At 36.2% G+C, this 21,197-nt stretch overlaps 1 protein-coding gene across 3 annotated transcripts in view; it reads left to right on the plus strand.

Annotated features, from left to right (window-relative positions):
- Nucleotides 1-21,197, plus strand: part of Angpt1 (angiopoietin 1) — a 229,385-nt gene that overhangs the window by 194,930 nt on the left and 13,258 nt on the right. For 2 of the 3 annotated variants that reach the window (XM_047525067.1, XM_047525077.1), the window contains exon 8: nt 20,065-20,195. The exons of the other annotated variant lie outside the window; for it this stretch is intronic. In XM_047525067.1, coding sequence (XP_047381023.1) covers nt 20,065-20,195 — 131 coding nt within the window. The remainder of the gene's footprint in view (nt 1-20,064; nt 20,196-21,197) is intronic. 3 annotated transcript variants of the gene reach the window in all.

The raw sequence follows: 21,197 nt of genomic DNA on the forward strand, positions 1-21,197 counted from the left end.
TATGGCCCCAAGTTACAACTCCAGCTGCCATCCTTGCTTGGAGGTACTCTTCTTCCATTTCTCTCTCTTTCCTCTGAACCAGGATACATCTTTGTGATAAATTATCCAAATAATTAATACTAAGGTTCAGACCGTATTTTATGTTTAGTGAAATGATTTGGACACTTAGTTAGTTAATCCTCATAGTGACTTTTTTAGGTAGATGTTATTAGACCCATTTTAAAGATGTGGCACTGGAAGTGCATGCCTATAATCCCAGCTACCAGGAAAGCTGAGTCAGTAGGATTGCAAGTTGGAGGTCAACCTGGGTAACTTAATGAGATCCTGTCTCAAAATATAAATATAGAAAGGATTGAGGATGGAGCTCAATGGTAGAATACTTGCTTAGCATGCATAAGACCCTGGGTTCAACCCCAATACCCCTCACAAACACACAAAAAGAGGAAACTGAGGTTTTGATCCATTTAGCTCAAATTCAACTAAATTCCAGCTAAAATTCAAAATCATGGAATGCATTCCAGATTTTCTTTTATATTTTTTCCATTTTTCTTCTTTTGAATTAAACTTAGAAACTTTTCAAGTTTTCTTGTTTAAAAATATTCTATCTTGGAATTTTTATCTTGAAAATTCTCTCAATTATAGTCATAATAAGCAGACCTAACTTAAAAAGAAAATCTTTTCTCATGCTTTGAACATATTAAGAGTGAGGGTTGTGAATGGCTTACAAATGTGTGTGTACCACACATGTTTTCCTTTTATCCTCTGAGGAAACTTCAAATGATTTTCTCAGATAGAAAATAAAATTTATAGAACCCAAGAGAATATGAATGAGAAAAAATAATAATGTAAGAGTGTCATGATAAACATATCATGTAAAATGGCACACAATCAATGTGAAGTTATTAAATACCTCCCCTGGAGAGGTAGCATTATCCAGAGCCTCGTCATCTAACACCAAGCCATTATGAAGCCTTTCGGCCTCTAGTCTTGACATTGTTGAAAATGTCTTCCACACTGTTACTGGGATGATTTTTCCAACAATCAGACATGGTTCTTCATCTCCTTCACAGATTTGGATAACATTCAAATATCTGCAAGTTAAAGTCCACACTAAGATTCTTCATGACCTGGCCACTACCTACTTCTCCTATTGCTGCCATATATACCCTTCAGCCTTATCAACTAGATTTCCTCTTCTTTATGATTATGTTCCAATAACTTGCAACTTGCAATTTCCCTAAGCCCTTCAGGCCTTTGTTTAGACTATCTCCTTGCCCTATATGCATAAGTCCAACTTTATCATGAAGATATGTCCTAAATCTTACAGATTCTCTCTTATGCCAGGAACTCTTCTTTGATACCTATTATGGCAGATGCTGGGATGTGACAACCCGCTGCCCCCTTCAGAGCTGAGGTACTTCTTCTCCCACCTCCCAGGAATGCTGTTGGTGGACAGCTTCCAGCTGGGGTCCCCTCTGTAGGTATTGCTTATGACTGAGGAGAATCACATCACCTAAGGACACCCCTCCTTTCTGCAGACAGATTGCATTCAAGGAGCAATGAACACAGGAATACAAAAATGCCTTCTTGCCCCAATTTGGGACAATTTTGAATGGCTGTCAAAGATCTACAGTTCCACTTGAGATTAGCTGAGGTTTTTACTCACTATGCCTGTGTGTGAGAACTACTTTTCCCTTTGCTCAGTCTTGTCTCCTTCACTCTGCCACAGATCCTAAGAACACTCCCCTCTAAAAGGCCCCTACCCTGAGTTTCCAGAGAAGCACGTCACCCTTGTTCTCCAGCCAGTTTGGATTTTGTGCTCCCATTGATCCATAACACTGTGGATAAGTATCTGGTATCCACATACTATGATGTCATTAACAAGTGTTTATTAAGTAACTCTCTCTCTCTCTCTGTGTTCTAAGCTTCTAGAGTATAGAAATCAACTTTATCATAATTCAAGATATGTACCTGTTAGCTAAATTATTGAGTTGATAATTAATATATGGTGCATACATACTACATGTACCAGATAATTTGTTTTTAAGAAACCCAAAACATAATATTTTGCACAAAGTCATATGCGGTTAATATGATGGGAAGTTAGAATTTTAATTTTGGTCTCATAACTACCCACCATACATATGGCCATTTCCTAACAAAGGGAAATTCAGTAACTACTTTAGGGAATTAATTTTCAAAGCACATATTCTAAGATATAATATATGTTTCTTCTAAGCCCATTTTTTTCTTTAATAATTTCAATGTCTATAGACTCATTAACTCATGTCTTTCTTTGGCTCTCAATTTTCTGCCCCTAGGAATTAAAATATTTGTAAAGCTTCTTGTAGCTGAAAGATTATTATTTTTTGAACAGAGCCACCTTTAGGTATGCATTTCTTTTCTGTTTTCATGACTTTTGAATTCTTTAATAAACTAATTTCTTATGTCTCTAACAAATACTTGAAGAGTTTCATCAATTTCTGGATTAAAGTGATCTTTTACTTCTAATAAAAACTTCGCTTGTCCTAAAACATAGAATTATAAAACAAATACACAATCACCAGCACTACAACAAACACAACTAAAAAATAACAATTACTTATGGGATTGAAGGGATGTCATGGCTACTAGAAAAAGCTCTGGCACAAGAATCAGAGATGTGGAGGCCTTATCTTCCATAAAATCAACATGGCTGTGATTGTCATGCTTACTTAGAAATCTGAGAAACCAAGCACATTCAGTCACCAAAATGGGACCATAAGAGGAGAACTCTATGGAGAGCTGTTGTGTTGGTGCAGAGTATTCCCTGGGTTTGTGCAGCCAAGTATCTTGTGGTGTGTCTAAAGCTATTTCCAACATCAGGAAGCCAAGCTGGATGCTAAATGGATGAGAGGATAGTGTGGAGACTGCCAGGCATCTCTGCTTCTGAACATCACTCATCTGATGATGTCCTGAGAGTTGGGCCACTGCTTCCCTTCCACTTCCCAAATCTCATATGAAGTTCACTTTGGGGCCCCCTCTAATTTAGATCTATGAAAGCAAGGGAATTCTGGGAAAGAAGTTCCCAGATTAAAAAGGCTAGCAGTAGCACAATCTGACCCATACCTTGGATGAATCACCTATTACTTTTATACCTCAGTTTTATTATCTTTAAGTGGCAACAATATCCCATAATTAGGAGTAATACAAACATACTTTGTAGTTAGTAAGCTAAACTGTCCTACCAATATAAAAAATATTTAAATTTTTAAATTCGGTTTTATCACACCCAATAAATCTATTATTGATTCATTAAATATTCTAATGATATATTCTATATTGAAACAAACTTCTTTTGCTGCTTGATAGTTACTCATCTATTTATTTGGATTCAGGATCCAAGCCAGGTTCACTCATTAAAATTGTTATCATGACTCCGTCTCCTTTAGCTAGACCAGACTACCGTACACCCCAAAATGAACCAAAAATTAATATTAACTAGTCAATCATTATTAATCAAGTGATAAGTTAATCATAATATTCATAAAATGATATTTTTGAAGACTGGTTTTTCTCAGAATTTTTTTTTCTGGATATATCTGATTGTTTCTTCCTGTTTAAATTCCAAATTAAATCTTTCTGACTAGAATGTAAATGATATTGTATAACTTCCTATTCTCTTATATCCACAGTCATCAAAGACCAATTGTTCCATGATTGGCTCATCTAAATTTACTTCCTTTGTCAAAATTTTGGTTCCTTTTACCCAATGGAATATGTACTCTCGTTCTCAAAAACAAAAATCCTTATAAAGTATAAAACATGATCATATTGTATAAAACACATAAAGCTGATCAGTTTTGAAGTATTTGTGGGAACTTGTAAATCACTCAGATTCTTTTCTTGCTCTTGTCTCAAGCACAGCAGAGCACAGTTTAAAACAATTGCATTACATTCTTATAACCAAAACCACAATTTTCCAATCAAAAATAAAATTAATTATATTATTTTCAATGAAGAAAAAGAAAACTAGGTAAAAATTTTCCAATTTTAATATAAGAAAAGCATAGTTTTAATGACTATTTTTCATTAGAAAGTATATGTGGTTTTTCTCAAATCTTGGGCACATTTTTTTCCCCTAATGTTTGTTACTTTGTGATATTTGTAGGTATTAACTTAATTATTAAATCCTATATCACAGTAGAATGAGTCCCTCTTTTAACCAATAAAAAATTTGAATTAATTAAGTCCAAATGATAATGGCAGTAATTTATAATACCCATTCTATAATGAATAATCTGGCTATAATATTGACAGTACATATTTGTAGATAGCCATATTTTGTTATTATTATACTACTTGTTGGAGATGAATAATACTTCCAGGTTAGAACTGACTAATTGATGGTTATCAGAAAACTTTGTTTTGGAAGAGTCCACATGAGGATGTGAATAGAATTTTTGGACAAAAATTGTGAAAAAAAAATACCTATTTGAAAAGAATTTGACTATTAATTATATTTTTGCACCCAATTCATTTTTGGCTTACATCTTCATTGAAAAATAGTTTGATGTAAAGTATAAAACATTGTACTGGGAATTCAGACACAAACTCTAGACTTGGATCTGCAGTTGCTTTTCTGCATAACCCTCAACAAGTTTCTTCACTTTTCCAAGCCTTAGATCCTCGGGAGTTAAATGAGGAGGTAAGGCTAAGGTTCTTTCCAATTTCACAACCCATTTTTTAAAAAGCAATCATTGAAGTACTCTCTTGTCCTGTGTGTATTTCAAGGACAAAACAATTTCATGTGGACTGAGAAAAATTCTCTTAAGACTCCCATGTAAATTTGAGTCCTGCATTTTTGTAGATATTGGAAAACTTGTTTCATTTATTTTAGTAAAATGTTTCCCATTTCTCTGATCCTCAGGGCTACATAGTCCTGGCTGAAACCAGTAGTAGATATATTGAAATGCAGGACATTTTTTTTTTTTGCAGCAGTTATAAAATGAACATAGTAGAAATATATATGGATACTGTCCTGGAAGCTTCAATCTTCTTAAATCTCTGGCATAGGTTTTCAAATTCAAAGTTTTACATAGTTTTATTTGAATTTACAAATAATTTCTTCAATTTGGTGGCTGTATTCTTTTATTTAGACTATTATTTTTGTTGTGGTTACTTCTTAAAGCCTAGAAGGAATTGCTTTAGTTAACAAAATTTATACTATATGCCTCCTGAGATGAAGTATTTATGAGGAAAAAAACACTTTCTTTGGTCTTTAGAGGCTTGGGGAAGGCAGAGTCTTAAGAAGTCACTTTTTTCAGGTCTTCTAAGTGTCAGAAAAATCTCTTGGTTTTAATGCAGATTAATATCAGTCTCTAGAGTCTTGGGTTTTTCCAAGTCAACAAGTCTTAGTGCTGTTTGTTAGGTCTGAGGATTCCCAGAGGATTTCTGTTACAGAATAAGTAATTCAGATAACTGCCACCCTTGCAAGTTGTGGATATACCCATGTAGCAAAAACCAGCTGTTACAAAAACCAATGTTGCAAAAACACTGGCTCCAGGAAATAGTGGAAGAGATGCCCTGTGAGCCACTGCTCTGGATTCCGCTAGTGCTATCCACCACCACAGTGATGGATGTGAGTTTTCACACTGGTACCTATGTATGTGTGATGAAGGGTAGTAGGTAGCCAACAAGCCATCACAAGGCCACAAACACAGTCATCGTATACTAAAGATGAGCATGGCATGAATAAGGAGCACTGATCAATTTGCAGGCCCTGCTGAAATGGCCTTTTCTTATACTGATTTCCCCCACAATATTCTGAAAACACTATCATTAAATATGGGTGGTAATGATATGCAGGACATAGTCCACCAGCACTCAGCCCCTGACCTTCAAGAGCATGATCTCTTTGCCTGAAATGACTTTCTTTATCCTGAAGGTCTCGGCTCAGTCTGTAGAGCTCTTCATTGTAGACTGGGGAAGGAGCCCCTCTATGCCCTACCGCTACTGTGTTCTTTGTATATCTTTAGCCAGTCCTTATCATACTACTTGATAATTGGCTGTTTCCTGCTATTAGTCTGTCACCTTTAGAAGGACAGTGTCTTCTTCAAAATGCTTGGCATGTGCCTGCAAAGGAAGCACTTCTAATAAACATAGAAAAGCATATCAACGAGGAATACTTTTTGTACATTCAACAAATTAGACTAGAATATTGAATATATTAATCTGGATGTCAGAAATTCAGAGACTAACCAAAGTTTCTGCTGTCTCAGGCTTATGGTATAGGATGAGAGCATATGACAGTATTCATGTAAGATTTATAATAATAATGTACTATGTCCTTTCTTGGACTGTTGCTGGACTAAGATTCACTTCCCTCATCTGTTCAACTCCTGGTGTTTCTGTTTCTTTTACCTTTACTTGCAAGTGATATGCAAGAATTTCTATATTGCATGATATGCCAGGTAAATAAAATATTCACAAAATAAACACACAACTTATCTTGTTCATTTCTCTTTTAACTGAATATGTAACTTTACTAAAATCACTCTCTTAATGGATGTTCTATCTCATTCTTTTGAAATCAGAGCCTGCATTCACTCACATATCTAGCCAGCCCACTGCCAAACATTTATTATGCTGCCGGTATCTTCCTGGCACTCTATGGTGATTTCCAAACTTGAGTGTGATATAGTCAGCTGTGATGCTTGTTTGAAATAAATATTTTTAAATTCCATGTCTGGAGATCCTTATCCTGGTGATACCAGTCTTGTTCCCCAGAGTTCAAGGTTAAACACCCGAGAAATGCTAGGGCAAGCCTAGAAAGCAAGTTTTATTTAAGAAAGAGGCAGCAGACTCCTCCAAAGAGAAGGGGGCACAGAGCTGGGTGTCCATGGCAGTGGGTGTGTCTTGCTCTTTTATAGATACCAAAACCCCCCATCTTCTCTTTTTTTCTTCATGTATATGCCTAAGGGCCTGAAGGAGCAGGAAGGCAGGGGGTAATCTAGCAACCCATTGTGGCAGGAAGTGTGATTCCCCCAACCCCCAGGTTAGCTGTTAGCGACCCATTGTTCTCTGTATGATAACCAACTATCATCTTCATTCATTACCTACACTGACTGTCTGACCTTCTCTCCCTACTTCAGTTTGCTGAGGAATGTGACACATCCTGTCCCCTCAGACCTTGTGGGGCTGCAGGCAGATTTCTTTTTTTGGCAAAGAAAGCATGTCCGGGAGGTGGTGGTCAGTACAGTGGGCTCATTTTAAAGAATTATTCTCTTAACCTTGTGTTCCCACCATCCTCATCTATCTGTCCCCTTACACTAGGACAGGACCTAGGTATCTCAATATCCTGAGTACATCAAGGTGATGCTGATGCAGAAATAGCACTTGAGTAACACTAAGTGGAGACACCATGCTTGCTACTCATGGAGGGCTAATCATTAAGGAGAAGGAAGCCAATGTGGGAGTTGACTTAAAAGTTTCAGTTGCAGTATGTTTTAGCATGTCTGCTTGATTTTTTTGTTTGTTTTTCTGTGTTTTTCGGTCAAGGAATCATGAGCTTTAAAAAAAAAAATGTAGCCATGGACATCTCCCCAAAATAATGAAGAGACACAGAATTTTGCTTACATTTATATGTGATTCAGGGACTCACAGTCCCTGGTAAAACCTTTGAAATTAGGCTATCATTGGGCACTAAAGGAAATTAATCAATACTACTGGGGTGGAGGATGGATGAGGCATATAGGAGAAGAGTGAAGGGAAACCAAGAAAGTCTCCACAGAGGAATCCCCTGTGATTTGTGGAATATGACCAAGTGTTTCTGAGACAAGTGTGAAAGACCATGGCAGAGGAGGAAGGGGCTTGGGTTTCCAGCCAGAAGAAGCCATGGGGATAAAAACAGAAGTGGGAAAGAGCCTGCCCTATAGAGAGCAGCAAATATCTTGCTAAGCAGGGGTTCATTTTGTTAGAGATAACAGAGGACCCTAATCCACCATGAGGAGTTTGGACTCATACTAATTGTGAAGAGAAATAAGCACCCTAGTGATTTTGGTCAACATAGGAATCTACTTACCCTGGAGTCTTATTTACAGACCTCACAGTAACACATTGTCCAAATACAACAAGGGAAAGTGTTCTCTCTTTGCAAAAAACCTCAGATAATATCTCTCGATGATTTTTAGCATTCTAAGCAAACTTTCCTCTCTGTTTTCCCCAGGAGATGCTAGAAGGAAAGCTTCTTTAAACAGAAATAAAAATTTAAAGAAACCCATCTCCCTTGAACTTGTTTGTACCGAAAAGAACCAAATTCAATTATGCATTTTACAAGATCCTGACTAAATTTTTGGTAGAAGAAGAAACCAATTAGGCACAAGAGGAGAATCCATCCAGTGACCCACCAATTCAGAGCTGATGCTATCAGTCACATATGACCCCAAGGGAATTGAAATGTGTAAGGGACTGTATTCTTTACAGGGGTCTTTGTGCCACATCATTCATTTTAGCGCTCCATTTTTTATGTATTCTTAGAAAAGAGAGGGTGCTGAAAACTTTTATTTTGAACTAAAAAGAGTTAATTGCTACAGTGTGTATTTCTGAACTTTGGAAAATATAGCTCCATTACACAAATCTCATGGAAAAAATATATATTTCCATGTATAAAATGAATGTGCTTTCTCAGAACTGTGCAAAGGCAACCAGAGATAACTGTGTTTAGGTTCAATATTTTCCTTGGAGGAAGAATTTATCATGAGTTTTGAACATATCCAAGCATCATGTCTGCATTGAAAAATACTGAGAACAGTATTTTGCTGAAATTTTGAAACAGGAGTCACTTGTAACAATTGTATCAAGAGTTTGAGAAAACTGGAATGGTTGATAAACTCATTGGGTCAAGGTTTGTAAGTGAAAGGAGAGACATTGAAAATGTATGTCATCAAAACTGAGATAAATGAAAAATCAGTGTTCAATTGTACATGTATAATGAAAGTTACCTAAAAGAACCATATTAGAAACAGAGAATAAATGACTCTGAATTTGAGGTTTCTCTAACTCTGCAAATTTATCTTTCTAATCACAGTGTGGATCCAGGACCATCATCATCACAAACGTGTTTTGGTTTTTTTTTTTTTTTTTTCACACTTTTCACATCTGCTACACATATTTTAAAGATAAGTAGCATACTACCTCAGGGCATCTGAGGCTTATAAAACAAGATAGATAATGCCCTCCCATTTAACAAAATGGGAGGGTTAATATGCTGAAATTCTGATGATTCCTCAATAACCCAATTCCTTATGAGAAAAAAAAAAGAAAGAAAGAAAGAAAGAAAAAAAGAAAGAAAGAAAGAAAGAAAGAAAGAAAGAAAGAAAGAAAGAAAGAATCACAGAAGATTTAATGTGATAAAGTTTTCAGGAAATAGACCTGAGAGTTAAAGGACAGGTTGTCATGGATAGTCTTTCTAGGGATTTCCCCTAATATCAGTTGAGAGTAAAGAAAGAAAATACATATGTGTTTATTCAGCCAGCAGAGCTCCCTCTTAGCCAGAAACACACAGTGTTCTCAAAAGATTGGAATTTCAACTTACTAAGGGATAAATATTAGAATTAGAGGATTGTTATTGACCTTGAACTAGTTAGTCAGTCAGCAAACAAGCAACTCTTTGCTTCTTATTTTTTGAACTTAAAAATGTTTGCTCTGTATAAAATAAGAAATTTCAAATGACATGGCACCTTACAGAATTGAGGAAATTGGTGCTTTAATATCTCTAGCTTGTTGCCTATATGCGAACTTTACTTGACTGTGCCCCATCTCATCCTTTCCCTGTCAGTACACATGCATGAGTATGAAGGTCATGAGTTCATACTTGTTTAATTTACACTCAGACACTCACATAACTCATGTGTATAGAGTTCTGTGTGTTTTATGGTTATTGATTAAGGAAATTTCAGTTGTTTGATTTTTTAAATTAATATTCAATACTTACTCTGCCTACATGCAGCAGTCATTTTAATGACTTTATATGTATTACCTCATTTCATGTCCAAAATAACATAGGAGGACATTACTATTGTTAGAGGCATTTTACAGATAAAGCTATTGAGAATTAGAAAGGATAAGAGCTAGGTTGCAAACTCAGATGATTGATCTTTAAGCTCTGTTATAGCCCTGTATCTTCAAGATACAGGGGTACGTGGCACAGTGCTGCCCTTTGTAAGTCAATGGTTTATTTATTTATTTAGTGGGCCAGAGGAAGGTAAGAAGCAAAAACTTTAGTCAATGACTTTATTGTCAGTTATTTCTTTCATTCATACTTATTTTGTATGGAATCACTTTCATCTTCTGGATCTTTATTTTTTAACATCTCCTTGATATCTTTAACTCCTAGTCAGTCTGTATATTATAAATTCTTTTTGTTTAAGCTTTTGCTTCTCCTTATAGATTTGTAACTGTGCATGTGGATGATTGCCATGTGACGGTCTGTCTTGGACTTGTATTCATGCGCTTTTTCAAGTACACTGACTCTCTATTTTCCTATCATTTCTGACATATGTATGGATGGGCTCCTGCAAACAGGTAAATAATTTTATTTACTTGTAGACAACTGAGTTACAGAATATATCTCCAACATGTGAAAAAGTCTATGACACACTGAGTAGAACTTCCTCCTCCAGAGAGGACAGTCCCAGATCCAACACTGGAAAACAAATCTTCTATCCTCCAACAAAGAACATAAAACTTTTCAAACAGATTCTAAAATGGAATACCTGGGCTCCAGAGGAACTTATCCAACAGAATGGACACTTCTAGAGCTATAGGTCTCTTTGTAAAACATGATGGTCCTATTTCTCATTTGGACTCCAGTACTTATTTTGGTAGTTTTTTTTTTTTTTTTTTTAATGAATTGTTGCTATCAAGTTTTTGTCTATTGGCAGCCACAAACTAATTCTGTATCCATTATAGCAGAGCCCCAATATGATTAGAACAGACCATGAGGTCATCACATTGAACAAATCTCAAATCAGGAAAAATAATTAAGGGGACTTGAATTCTAAAAGATAATTGCATTGTTAGTGTTAAAAATATTTCTGTGTAAAAACCATCTCACGAAGTAAGTAGAACTTAAATTTTAAATTACTTGTACTCTTAGTTCGTAATTGATTCAATAAATATTTATTGCACACTTGCTGCATATATAGCACATGAAGTTTACGAAAATGATTAGTAAATGAATAATTCTGTCAGGAGGTTACAGTCTGGTGAGGAAGATTGGACACTTGCATACATCATAATACTACAGTAGACAAAATGAGATGTGTGACAAAAGAAGCAATGTGTCTCTATAATGATAGTTTAAAGGAAAAGGAGAGAGAAGCTATCTGGTGTGGCAGTTGGGCTGACCTTCAAGGATGGTCAATTTTGAACGTGGGTAGATAGAGAGAAAGGATGGCTTAGTAAATATGTGGTTATTTATAACAGATATACTTGGATAATACTGCATGAGAAGATAAAATGTCACCTTGCAGATGTTATTGTAAAAAAATAGAAAATATTATTTGGCTAGATGTAAGTTTACTATACTAGTCTTATATGGTACTCAAGTCTCCCCTTATTCTGAAAAGAACTCCTATTCTCTCCTTTATCTCAAGGCTTCCAATGTTAGTCATTTCCACTGTGATCAATTCAACTATTTGAACTCTAAATATTTAAAAAATGCTTTTTGTAAAAACTAATGAATTTTAGCCTCATATACTAATGGGGAAAAAAGGAAGTGAAAATATACTAACTTGGTCCTCCCAACACCTTCAAAAAAACTGATGGAATCTCTTTTCTTTCTTAACTTTTCTTGCTGTTAGATGACCTCAAATTAGCTATGTTCTGAATTCCATAATTCTTTGCTGAAAAAGTCCTTCTCACCCTTCTTTAAAAGTGTATACCCTCCACAGCTTCCAAACTACTCTCCTCCCCCCAAACATTTTGAACAGTTTAGAATCTGCTGGATTTTTACTTTGCCTTTTCCTCTATAAGTCTAAGCCTTTGAATGCCTCTCAATGGTGTCTTCATAATGCCAAATGCCTTTTTTTCCAGAAGTGTGCAGTAAGACAGCACTGTTAGTTCTCTGTAATTGACAAGAGAAATGCCATCTCTGTTTTCAGCAAAAGACGCCACCTGTATCATTTAAACTCCATGCTAACAGACAAGCTCTGACAGCCCCCTTTGCCGATGGTGCCCTGCGGCCCTTTCTGTGGGGCGTGGTGGGGGAGGGTGGTTCAAGCAGAGACAGTCCTGGAGCAGCACAGGAGTCAAAGTCATGTCACGAAACTCTGTCAGATTGAGTCATTGCTACCAGGCTCTGAAAGAGAACCATGGGGGTCGTTTGCATTTTCTTCAAGTAATTGTGAGAAAGACAAACTAGTTCCATATGGTGACAGAGAAGAAGAGAGAGCTTAGAGCCAAAATAAAAATCTACTGGGCTTGTGAGTAAGACCTTACAGTTCAAATCTCTGAGATTCTGTCTACTGTTGAAGAGTCGCGGCCACACTTTAAATTGTCATACATACAACTCCCCCTGTCTTGGAAAGTGAAAGAGACTCTTGCCTCCCTTAATATAGTGGAGATGTAAAAATGTGAAGAAAGTGACAGTCTCTTAGGAAAACAAAATTAGTGAGAAACTGGATTCTTGAAATTGGGCTGCCTATTTTAAAGAAAATAGAAACTCTCGCATGACATACATGAATATATTGAAGCCTATCCTTCCAGAATAGAAGGCATTCTGGTCCTACATTCATTGGGAAATATGAGTTAGTGTCTTAGTTGTGGACATTTCTGAAGGAGAAGGAAAAGAATGACTACATCTTTCATCAAGGATGACTAGAAAACCATGACCAATCTCACTAGGCATCCATCTGGCTCATTTTCCATCAGATACTAATTGAAAAAATCAAAACACTGACATTCTTCATGGTTGTTGGCCCCAAAGCACTCAATTTTTTGTTGTTAATTAAGAAAAAACACATTGAAGAGGATAAATTCCATGATTCTACCTCAGCTGCCTTTCAATTACATTTAATTGTATTCTTGGAGTATACTTGTGTCTTTGTTTTAGTGGTTGAGTTTTTACCCCCACAGCTTCCTTATTTTTGTCCCTAAGCCAAATGTTTTGCTCTAGAGAACGTTTTGTTTAACCGCCTAACACATCATCCTTCATGCTGGTCACATCTATACTGGCTGAATGCAGAAATAAATGTCCAGGATTCCCACAATGTTATATTGGAGGAAGTATTCACTCTAATGATTCACACTTCTAGTCCACTTTCACCAGAGTCAGATGCAAAGCCAATTTGGGTTCCTCTGTAGATTGACTTTCTTTTGGAAAGTGAAGGTCCATTTGGAACAACTATTAGCTGGATAGAGAAAGTCATGAATAGTAAATTATATGTGAGGATTTAAGAAATTAGCCAGAACCACAATTAAAAAGAACCATTTCTGTGAATCTCAATTTGAAGAAGTTCTCTTATCTAATTACAAGAATACCTGGCATCAATGAGCGAATGGTGCTTAGTGTACCTTATCAAATAGCCAGCTAAGGGTTTTGACTTTGGGTCAGTAGTTGTGACTTTGCACTGGGTAGATGATTGTTAAGAATAGGTCCCTTCACTCGCACAGGGCCTCTTCTTGATTTGACTACAGTTTCTCCCAGAATCCTTGTGGTTGCCCTCACTAGTACATTTCTTCTTTTTTAAAATATATGTTTTAGTTGTAGATGGACACAATACCTTTATTTATTTATTTATTTATTTTTGTGTGGTGCTGAGAATCAAACCCAGTGTCTCCCATATGCTAGGCAAGTTCTCTACCACTGAGCTACAACCCTAGCCCACTCATACATTTCTTAAAATAGTGTTGAGGAGAATTTAATTTTATGAAGTTCCACTTCTATCTCCCAGTGCAAGAGAATGACTATCCAGGGGGTGTGTCTTCCTTAGAAGAAATAAACCACTGCTCTGTGACATGCTAAGGACAGATGGTCCTCTAAGTAAATTACTAATGCTCCTCAGTCTTGCATAGTAAAGTAGCCACTATTCCTCAAGATATCAGTGTCTCCTAGTTCTAAATCATTTCAACCAGTAGATTCCAGTGTTTATGTTACACACCTTGACTCTCTGTTTTAGTCATTTGTAATCTGAACAGGACCTTAAGGAAGTATTTTCACATCTTATCAGACTTTTCTCTTTTCTTTTTCAAAATAATTTTAGCTGAAGCATTTACCTTTGCTATTTTTTTTTTATTTGTTTCCTCATGTCAGCTGGGTATGCACACAATACAAATAAAGCATTTGATAAAATTTAAAAACTAAAGAGAAGACATAGCCTTTGCTTCTTAATTCTATATGTATAAAATATCAAGCATGCTTTTATATTCCAGAGTATATTGGAAAATGAGAACAAAAACAACTGGGAAAGACGTCAGGAAGTGTATGGTAGAATGCACACACATGTGTATGTGTACACACAGATGTATTTATTGGGTTGAATGGGCAAGGAAGTGGAAACCTATCTACTAATCTTGAGTACTCAACCAACTGAATGACCTGTGAAAGCTTTCCTTCTGAGAAAATGGGCTAGATAGTTTTTGGTTATAAGGATTACTGATATTCAAGTTTATTTTTACTCACTATGATGAACCTACTGAAAAATAATTACTGAGCAAACCTATCATTCATTTATTTAATGAATATTGAGGCATTTATTTCAGGCACTGTTTTAGATTTTGGTGATTCAAATATGATAAGACGCAGTTTATGCCTCAAGGAGCTCACAGTTTATTATGGGATACACATAAGTAAAAAGATAAACTATGATGCTCTTTGAGGCTGTACATGAAATGAATCTTAAAGGATGAATAGGAGTTCAGTAACTATGCAAAACCAGCAAGGACCTTCCAGGAAAAGAAGACAGAACATGCAAATATGTAGAGAAACTAAAGTGTTTGTCTTTTTGAGGGAGTGAGTGGTTGGGTAAGACTGGGGTACTACACATGTATTCAGGAAATAAAAGATGCAATTGGTGAGGTTGTGGGTGAAAGTAGACATTAGACAAGGGATAGACTACCAAGGTCCCGTAAACCACAATAAGTATTTTAGACTCTAGCCTTTGAGTGTTCAGGGAACGATGAGGGATTTTAACCAGAGCAGAGGAATCATGAGGAGCATGGATTTTAGGGTTAAGAGGAAGAAGGAGGGAGACTCCAGGCAGTCACCGAGAGGAACTGTGAGGATGAGAAAACAGACCTTCATGTCTTAATCAAATGGATCTGGAAAAAGATCTCTTTGGTCATGGATCCTGATATATAGCATTAATAAGATTCATATAGGTTTTGTTGTAAAACTTCACATATACACCAGTATATGTATTAGAGATGCTTGGAGGCACTCTTAAATGTATGAAAGTTGATGCTATATTCATATGACAGCTTCCAAATGATTTTGGAGAATAGGTGATGACATGAAAAAATAGTCATAAAATTATATATGAAAATAACCTCGTAAGGAAGCATGTAAAGTTCTATTTCAATTTGTTTTTATACAAAAGGGTAATTCTCTTCAAAGGGAACAAAACTGATATTAGTGATTACCCCCAGAGAGAGATGAGATGGGGTGGTGAGAGAAATTGTATTCACAGTGCTAAAATATTTAGAAGAATGTATTTAAGCATTATAAGTATATTTAAAAGAATAACACTTTGTATATGGAAAGGAAAAACAAGGAAAAGACTAAAAATATATATGTCAAGAATAGTTATACTCAATGATAAGATTTTGGGTTGATTTTTCCCCCAATTTATGCTTTCCTTATTATTTTTATTATTTTCCTGATGAATAATAATTATACATATTTATTTTATTACCTGATGAATATTATGAGGCACAATGTGATGTTTTGATCTATGTATACATTATGGAAAGATTCAGTCAATTTAATTAACATTTCCATTACCTCACCAGCTGTTGTGTGTGTGTTATGTATTGAGTGTTAAAAATGTCTACTCGTAGCTATTGTTAACTGTGATCACCATTCAGTGCAAGTTGATTAAAATCTTAGTAATCTTTAGTGTGTAGATCACCAGAACTTATTCCTTCATTCTAGTTGAAACTTTGTATCCTTTGATGAACATCTTTTTCCTTTATTTGATCTTATTTCCTCCCCTAATCTTAACTAACCACCTTTCTACTATCTGCTTCTATAAAATTAACTTTTGTAGAGTCCACATGTGAGTTCATAACAGTATTTGTCCTTCTGTGCCTAATTTATTTTGCTTATTATAATGACCTAAAATTCTATCAAACTTGTTACAAATGACAGAATTTGCTTCTTTTTAAAGGCTATGTAGTATTCTATAATGTTTATATACCACTTTTCTTTATTCATTCAAAAATTGATGGATACTTAGGTTTCTTCCATATCTTGGTTATTGTGGATAATTCTGAAATTAACATGAGAGTACAGATATCTCTTCAGAGAAAACTTGTACACTATTGGTGGCAATGTAAATTAGTATACCCAATTTGGAAAGTAGTATTTATTTTTTCCTCAAAAAAAAATAAAAATAGAATTACAGTAGATCCAGCAATTCTACTTCTGTGATTTTCTTTTCTTTCATTTTTTTTTCTTTGCTTTGCTTCTCAGATTTATGCAGTTGCGTATTTGTATTGCCTGTGTTACACAAAGATGCAATTATAAATTATGTTACTTATGCTGTGAGCTTCATGAAAATGCATAAAGTATAAAATATATCCAGCATGTGGTAGTCATCCAAATTAGTATCAATGAAACTAACTTTGCTGAATCACCTGCAAAAGGTGCTACACTACATCACTCTTTCCCATAAAGTCTGTGCCTATTATTAGTAAGCTTAAAGCTCTGCAGGGGAAATGGTATTGACTTAAGAAGAAAGGAAGGCCATCACAAACCACAGGGAGCCAAAGTCAGAGCTGGGGTTAGCATGGCTCTTGGAAGAGCACTCAAGCACTTAATTCAGCCAGTCTCAGGGCAGCAGGAGATTTCAGGTCACCAGAGACTCGGTTACTTAATTCTGAATACATTCAGAGTCCCAAGACTGTAACTCTGTATTTACCAAAGAAGCAACTTTCTGGTTATAATTTGGCTTTGTGTGTAAAAGTCTAAGGAGACCAGGAGACTGGGCCCTTCTGATACTCATATTTTTGCAGCAAATGGAGACCTGACAAAAGTCATTGGTGATTTTATGAGTATGTCTGTATCTGAGGGGCTGAGGAACTCTAAGATAAAGTGAGCAAATTTAACTTCAGAGCAGATCTGGAAAGTAGTAATTTCATCCAGGTGACCTTTTCCAGGAATCTTAATGGCGACCTGCATCTTACTTTCCTTCAGTGAAGTCCACCTTTGCTGGAGCTGATTACAGTCTGAAATGTGTGTTCACACACACACACACACACACACACACTGCGATTTTTAGCTTTTCTCTTGAGTTTTAGAATAAAAGCCTCTGTGATAATTCAGCATTAGAAGTTCAGCATTAGAAGTTATTTGTACTACTGTTACCTAGAAGTTCTATTAATCATTGACACCAACAAAACTTGATTGGGATTTACTTGTATTTTTTTCAGGCTCAAAAATCTCTGCAGAATATTTATAAAATACATTGCTCAAATGCACAAAAATACCTAGTGTATAAAAGCACTATATATTTTTGTTAAAAATACCAAACCTCATAAAACAATGAGACATATACCTGTGTGCAAACACAAATAAAATAAATATGTATCTCCAAACAGTAATTGATATTTATTTTTCTTGTTTAATAATACTGTAATACTTTGGTCAGAGCTGGCCTACATCCTAGAAGTTTCTCACTCATACAGCAATATTAATCATTAACTGTGGATGGATAAGATTCTTAAAAAAAGATTCAAGCACAGAAGTGGAGATGTACTTGGACTTGAAAGAAATATTGTTAGATGATTTTGGTGAGAATCCCATGTTGGTACAGAAGAGCAGTTTAGGTAGGGTTAGAGAGGGAATAGTCTTACACAGAAAGGACTGTGAATATCAAACTGTCAATGCTGACAACTGCAGCTTAGCTCCTCTGAACCCCAAGAAGTCACTGAAGGACATGGGCAAGTTCAAATTTACTCAAAATACTACATTACCCAGGACAGGAAGTAGCATGTAGGAACAACAGGAAATGGGCAGACATCAGACAGGGACCTACATTAGGCAACTACTGTGCTTTGCCAATTAGTTCAAGTTCTAGGACAAAATTCTTCAAAATGTAATCCTTATTCTGCAAAGCCTAATCTGAGAAGTTCATTGAAAACCCAGTTCCTGGGCCTAGTGGATACACTTTTACATAAAAGATCAGGTGACTTGCTATACATACAACTGCTAGAGGGTCACTGATCTAGGTTACTATAAATTTTATATGAGAAATGTTTCTAGAGTATGTTTCTCTGAAGAATGCCACATTTAAGATTAACATTTGGCATTCTGAAATTAATTTAGGGATACCTCTAAAAATAAGTCTCTCAAAGGCATGAATTATTTTTTTGTTTGTTTGTTTGCTGATACATCTTAAGTGCTTAGAACAATGTAGGGTATATAGTATGAACTCAGCAAACTGTTGTGCAGGGGGTTGAAGGATGAAGAGCTTGGGTTTACAGTCAAGCACAACTGAATCCCATCCAGCTGACTTTGCCTCTAAAAACCCTTGAAAAATGGGCATATTAGTGACACATTCCTTGCTGTGTCCTACTTCACTTGTGCTTGGAAGAAACCTGTGTTAGACTCACACCCTAGTAAGCTCTCCCAGCTAAGCCATCACCTCCAAACACCCCAAGGACCCCTGGCCCAGTGCTGCACAGCTCCCTGACCATCAGGACCACAGCCAACCCTTCCTGAGACTCCCAAACCACTACCTGATAAACTGGAGCTCTCCACCTTCTACCTCCACCTGGGCTTGTCCAACTACCTGTGTCTTTCAAGATCTGGACCAAATGATCTCATTACCAGTCTCGGGAGGAGAGGGAAGGTGCTGAGAAGTTGAGGGAGTTGTAGGACTGAGGGACTGGCCATGTCCCCAAGGACTGGGAGAGCAGGATGAAGGCAGTGGAGTGTGCCTCTCACTTGGAGAATGTCCGTCAGTCATTTCTAGACCTGGATAAACTGGCCACTAACAAAAATGACTCTCACATGTGACTTTGTGGAAGTGCATGACCTGAATGAGCAGATGAAATTCATCAAAGAATTGGGCCACACATCTCCAACTTGAGTAAGATGGAGGCCATGGTCTGGCATGGTAGAATGTCTAAGCACACCCTAGGAGACAGTGATAAGGAGAACCCAGCCTTTGGTCAACTTGTCTTTAAGCCTTGAGTGGTTTCCCTGGTCACCAAGCTTTGCTTGTAGATTGGGGCTGTGTTTACCTTTTCTATCAGTTGTACCAAAACATCCTCCAACGTTCCTTAGTTTATACCATTCCTCCAAATACAAAAATATGGTATCCCTCTGCTCCCACCCCAAAACTATAAAAATTAAATTAACAGTGGAAAATCATTTAGCAGAGTGCCTAGTTAGAGCAAGTCTTCTATCACTGAGACTTACTATTTAGCACAACACTGATACTAGATATTAATGGAGTGACATGCTTCTTGACACTCTTAAAAGAAATTTTTTATGAATTAATATCTGTAATAATACAATTAAAATAAACCCATACTCTTTTCTTGAATCTCAATTATCAGAGAACCATATGAGTTTTTGTATGCATAGTGAAATAAACACCAAGTACTCAAGCCATAGAGAATGCATGGTGTGTGTGTGTGTGTGTGTGTCTACTCTTCTCTTTCCCTTTTCTTCCCTTCCTTCTTTTATCTTTTCTTTTGATTTCTGGTTTAGAAAGTGATTTGTTGGAAGGGTTGATTTCAAAGAAGGAAGAAAATAATGAAAAAGTTATAACAGAATGAGTCACTCTTCTGGGCTCTGTTATTCTGTAGAGTGGCTGATCTTTCTTTTCTCTCTCTCTTTTTTTTTTTTAACTTCAGGTTATATTTAAAGGGTCACACTGGGACAGCAGGAAAACAGAGCAGCCTGATCTTGCACGGTGCTGATTTCAGCACTAAAGATGCTGATAATGACAACTGTATGTGCAAATGTGCCCTCATGCTAACAGGAGGTGAGTCCTACGAGGCCATGCTCCAAGCCGTGTTCCACTGGTTGGAGGCTTGAGGTCTCTTATCTATGAGAAAAGGGTATGATCTTCTGGTCAGGAAACTCAAGAGCAAGTCCCTAGAGATCATTTTGTTCTGCCCACTAATTTATCCTGGGTTCTTGTGTCAGACATTGCTAGCATATTTAGAGGTTTGCCTCCTGCTACAATATCCATAGTGGGAGTGTGCTAAGCTTCTCAATATATTCTTTAGCCTCTTGAAATCCCAGTTATTCTACCTTCTAAAGAGTCTTCATGGTACCTATAGTGGAAACCACAACAATGTAGGAGTAGGGCATATAGAGCAAATGCTTCTGACCAAATGCTGTACAATTGTGTAGTAGAGTTCATTGCATACTTTGCTGAAATAGACCAACAACAAAAAGTTATATGATTCATACCAGCTATGCCAAGGTTTTGCATTATGTGGTTATGTCCTTTATAAAATATTTTAGCTAGTATAGGGTATACCATGAAATAATATTGCTTCCTTGAGTAAGAAAGTTAATCATTTTTGTACCTTTTCAATATTTTTTTCAGTCTTATGATTGTGCCAAAGACAAATTCTCAACTTAGTGCTAGAATATCTGTAACATTTCTCTAGCACTTACTAAACACCGTCTTAGCCAAGAAAGCAGAGCCTCGTCCTTGTTCTCAGAGCCTTGGGTAGGCAATGGCGCCTACCTAGAATTAAATAATGCTGTTTAATTTTAATTTTATTGTATTTTTTTTTCTAGCATCTATTATAGCAAGTGTTACTTCTGGTTTCTTTTTAAAGGAATGCCATAAATTTTGCATTTTAAAATGCTTTCGCAATATTGTATACTTAATAAATCATTGGTTTCAAGAAAAAGTATTCGTTAAATAATAATTCTAGGTATAAATGGGTATGGAAAAATCTGTGAAGTTGATACATGACTGATCACAGCCTAGGAACCACTAATCTAAAACCCATTGACAAGTGATGTT

This window comes from Sciurus carolinensis, chromosome 1, assembly GCF_902686445.1.
Source record: "Sciurus carolinensis chromosome 1, mSciCar1.2, whole genome shotgun sequence".
Taxonomy (NCBI): Eukaryota; Metazoa; Chordata; class Mammalia; order Rodentia; family Sciuridae; genus Sciurus; species Sciurus carolinensis.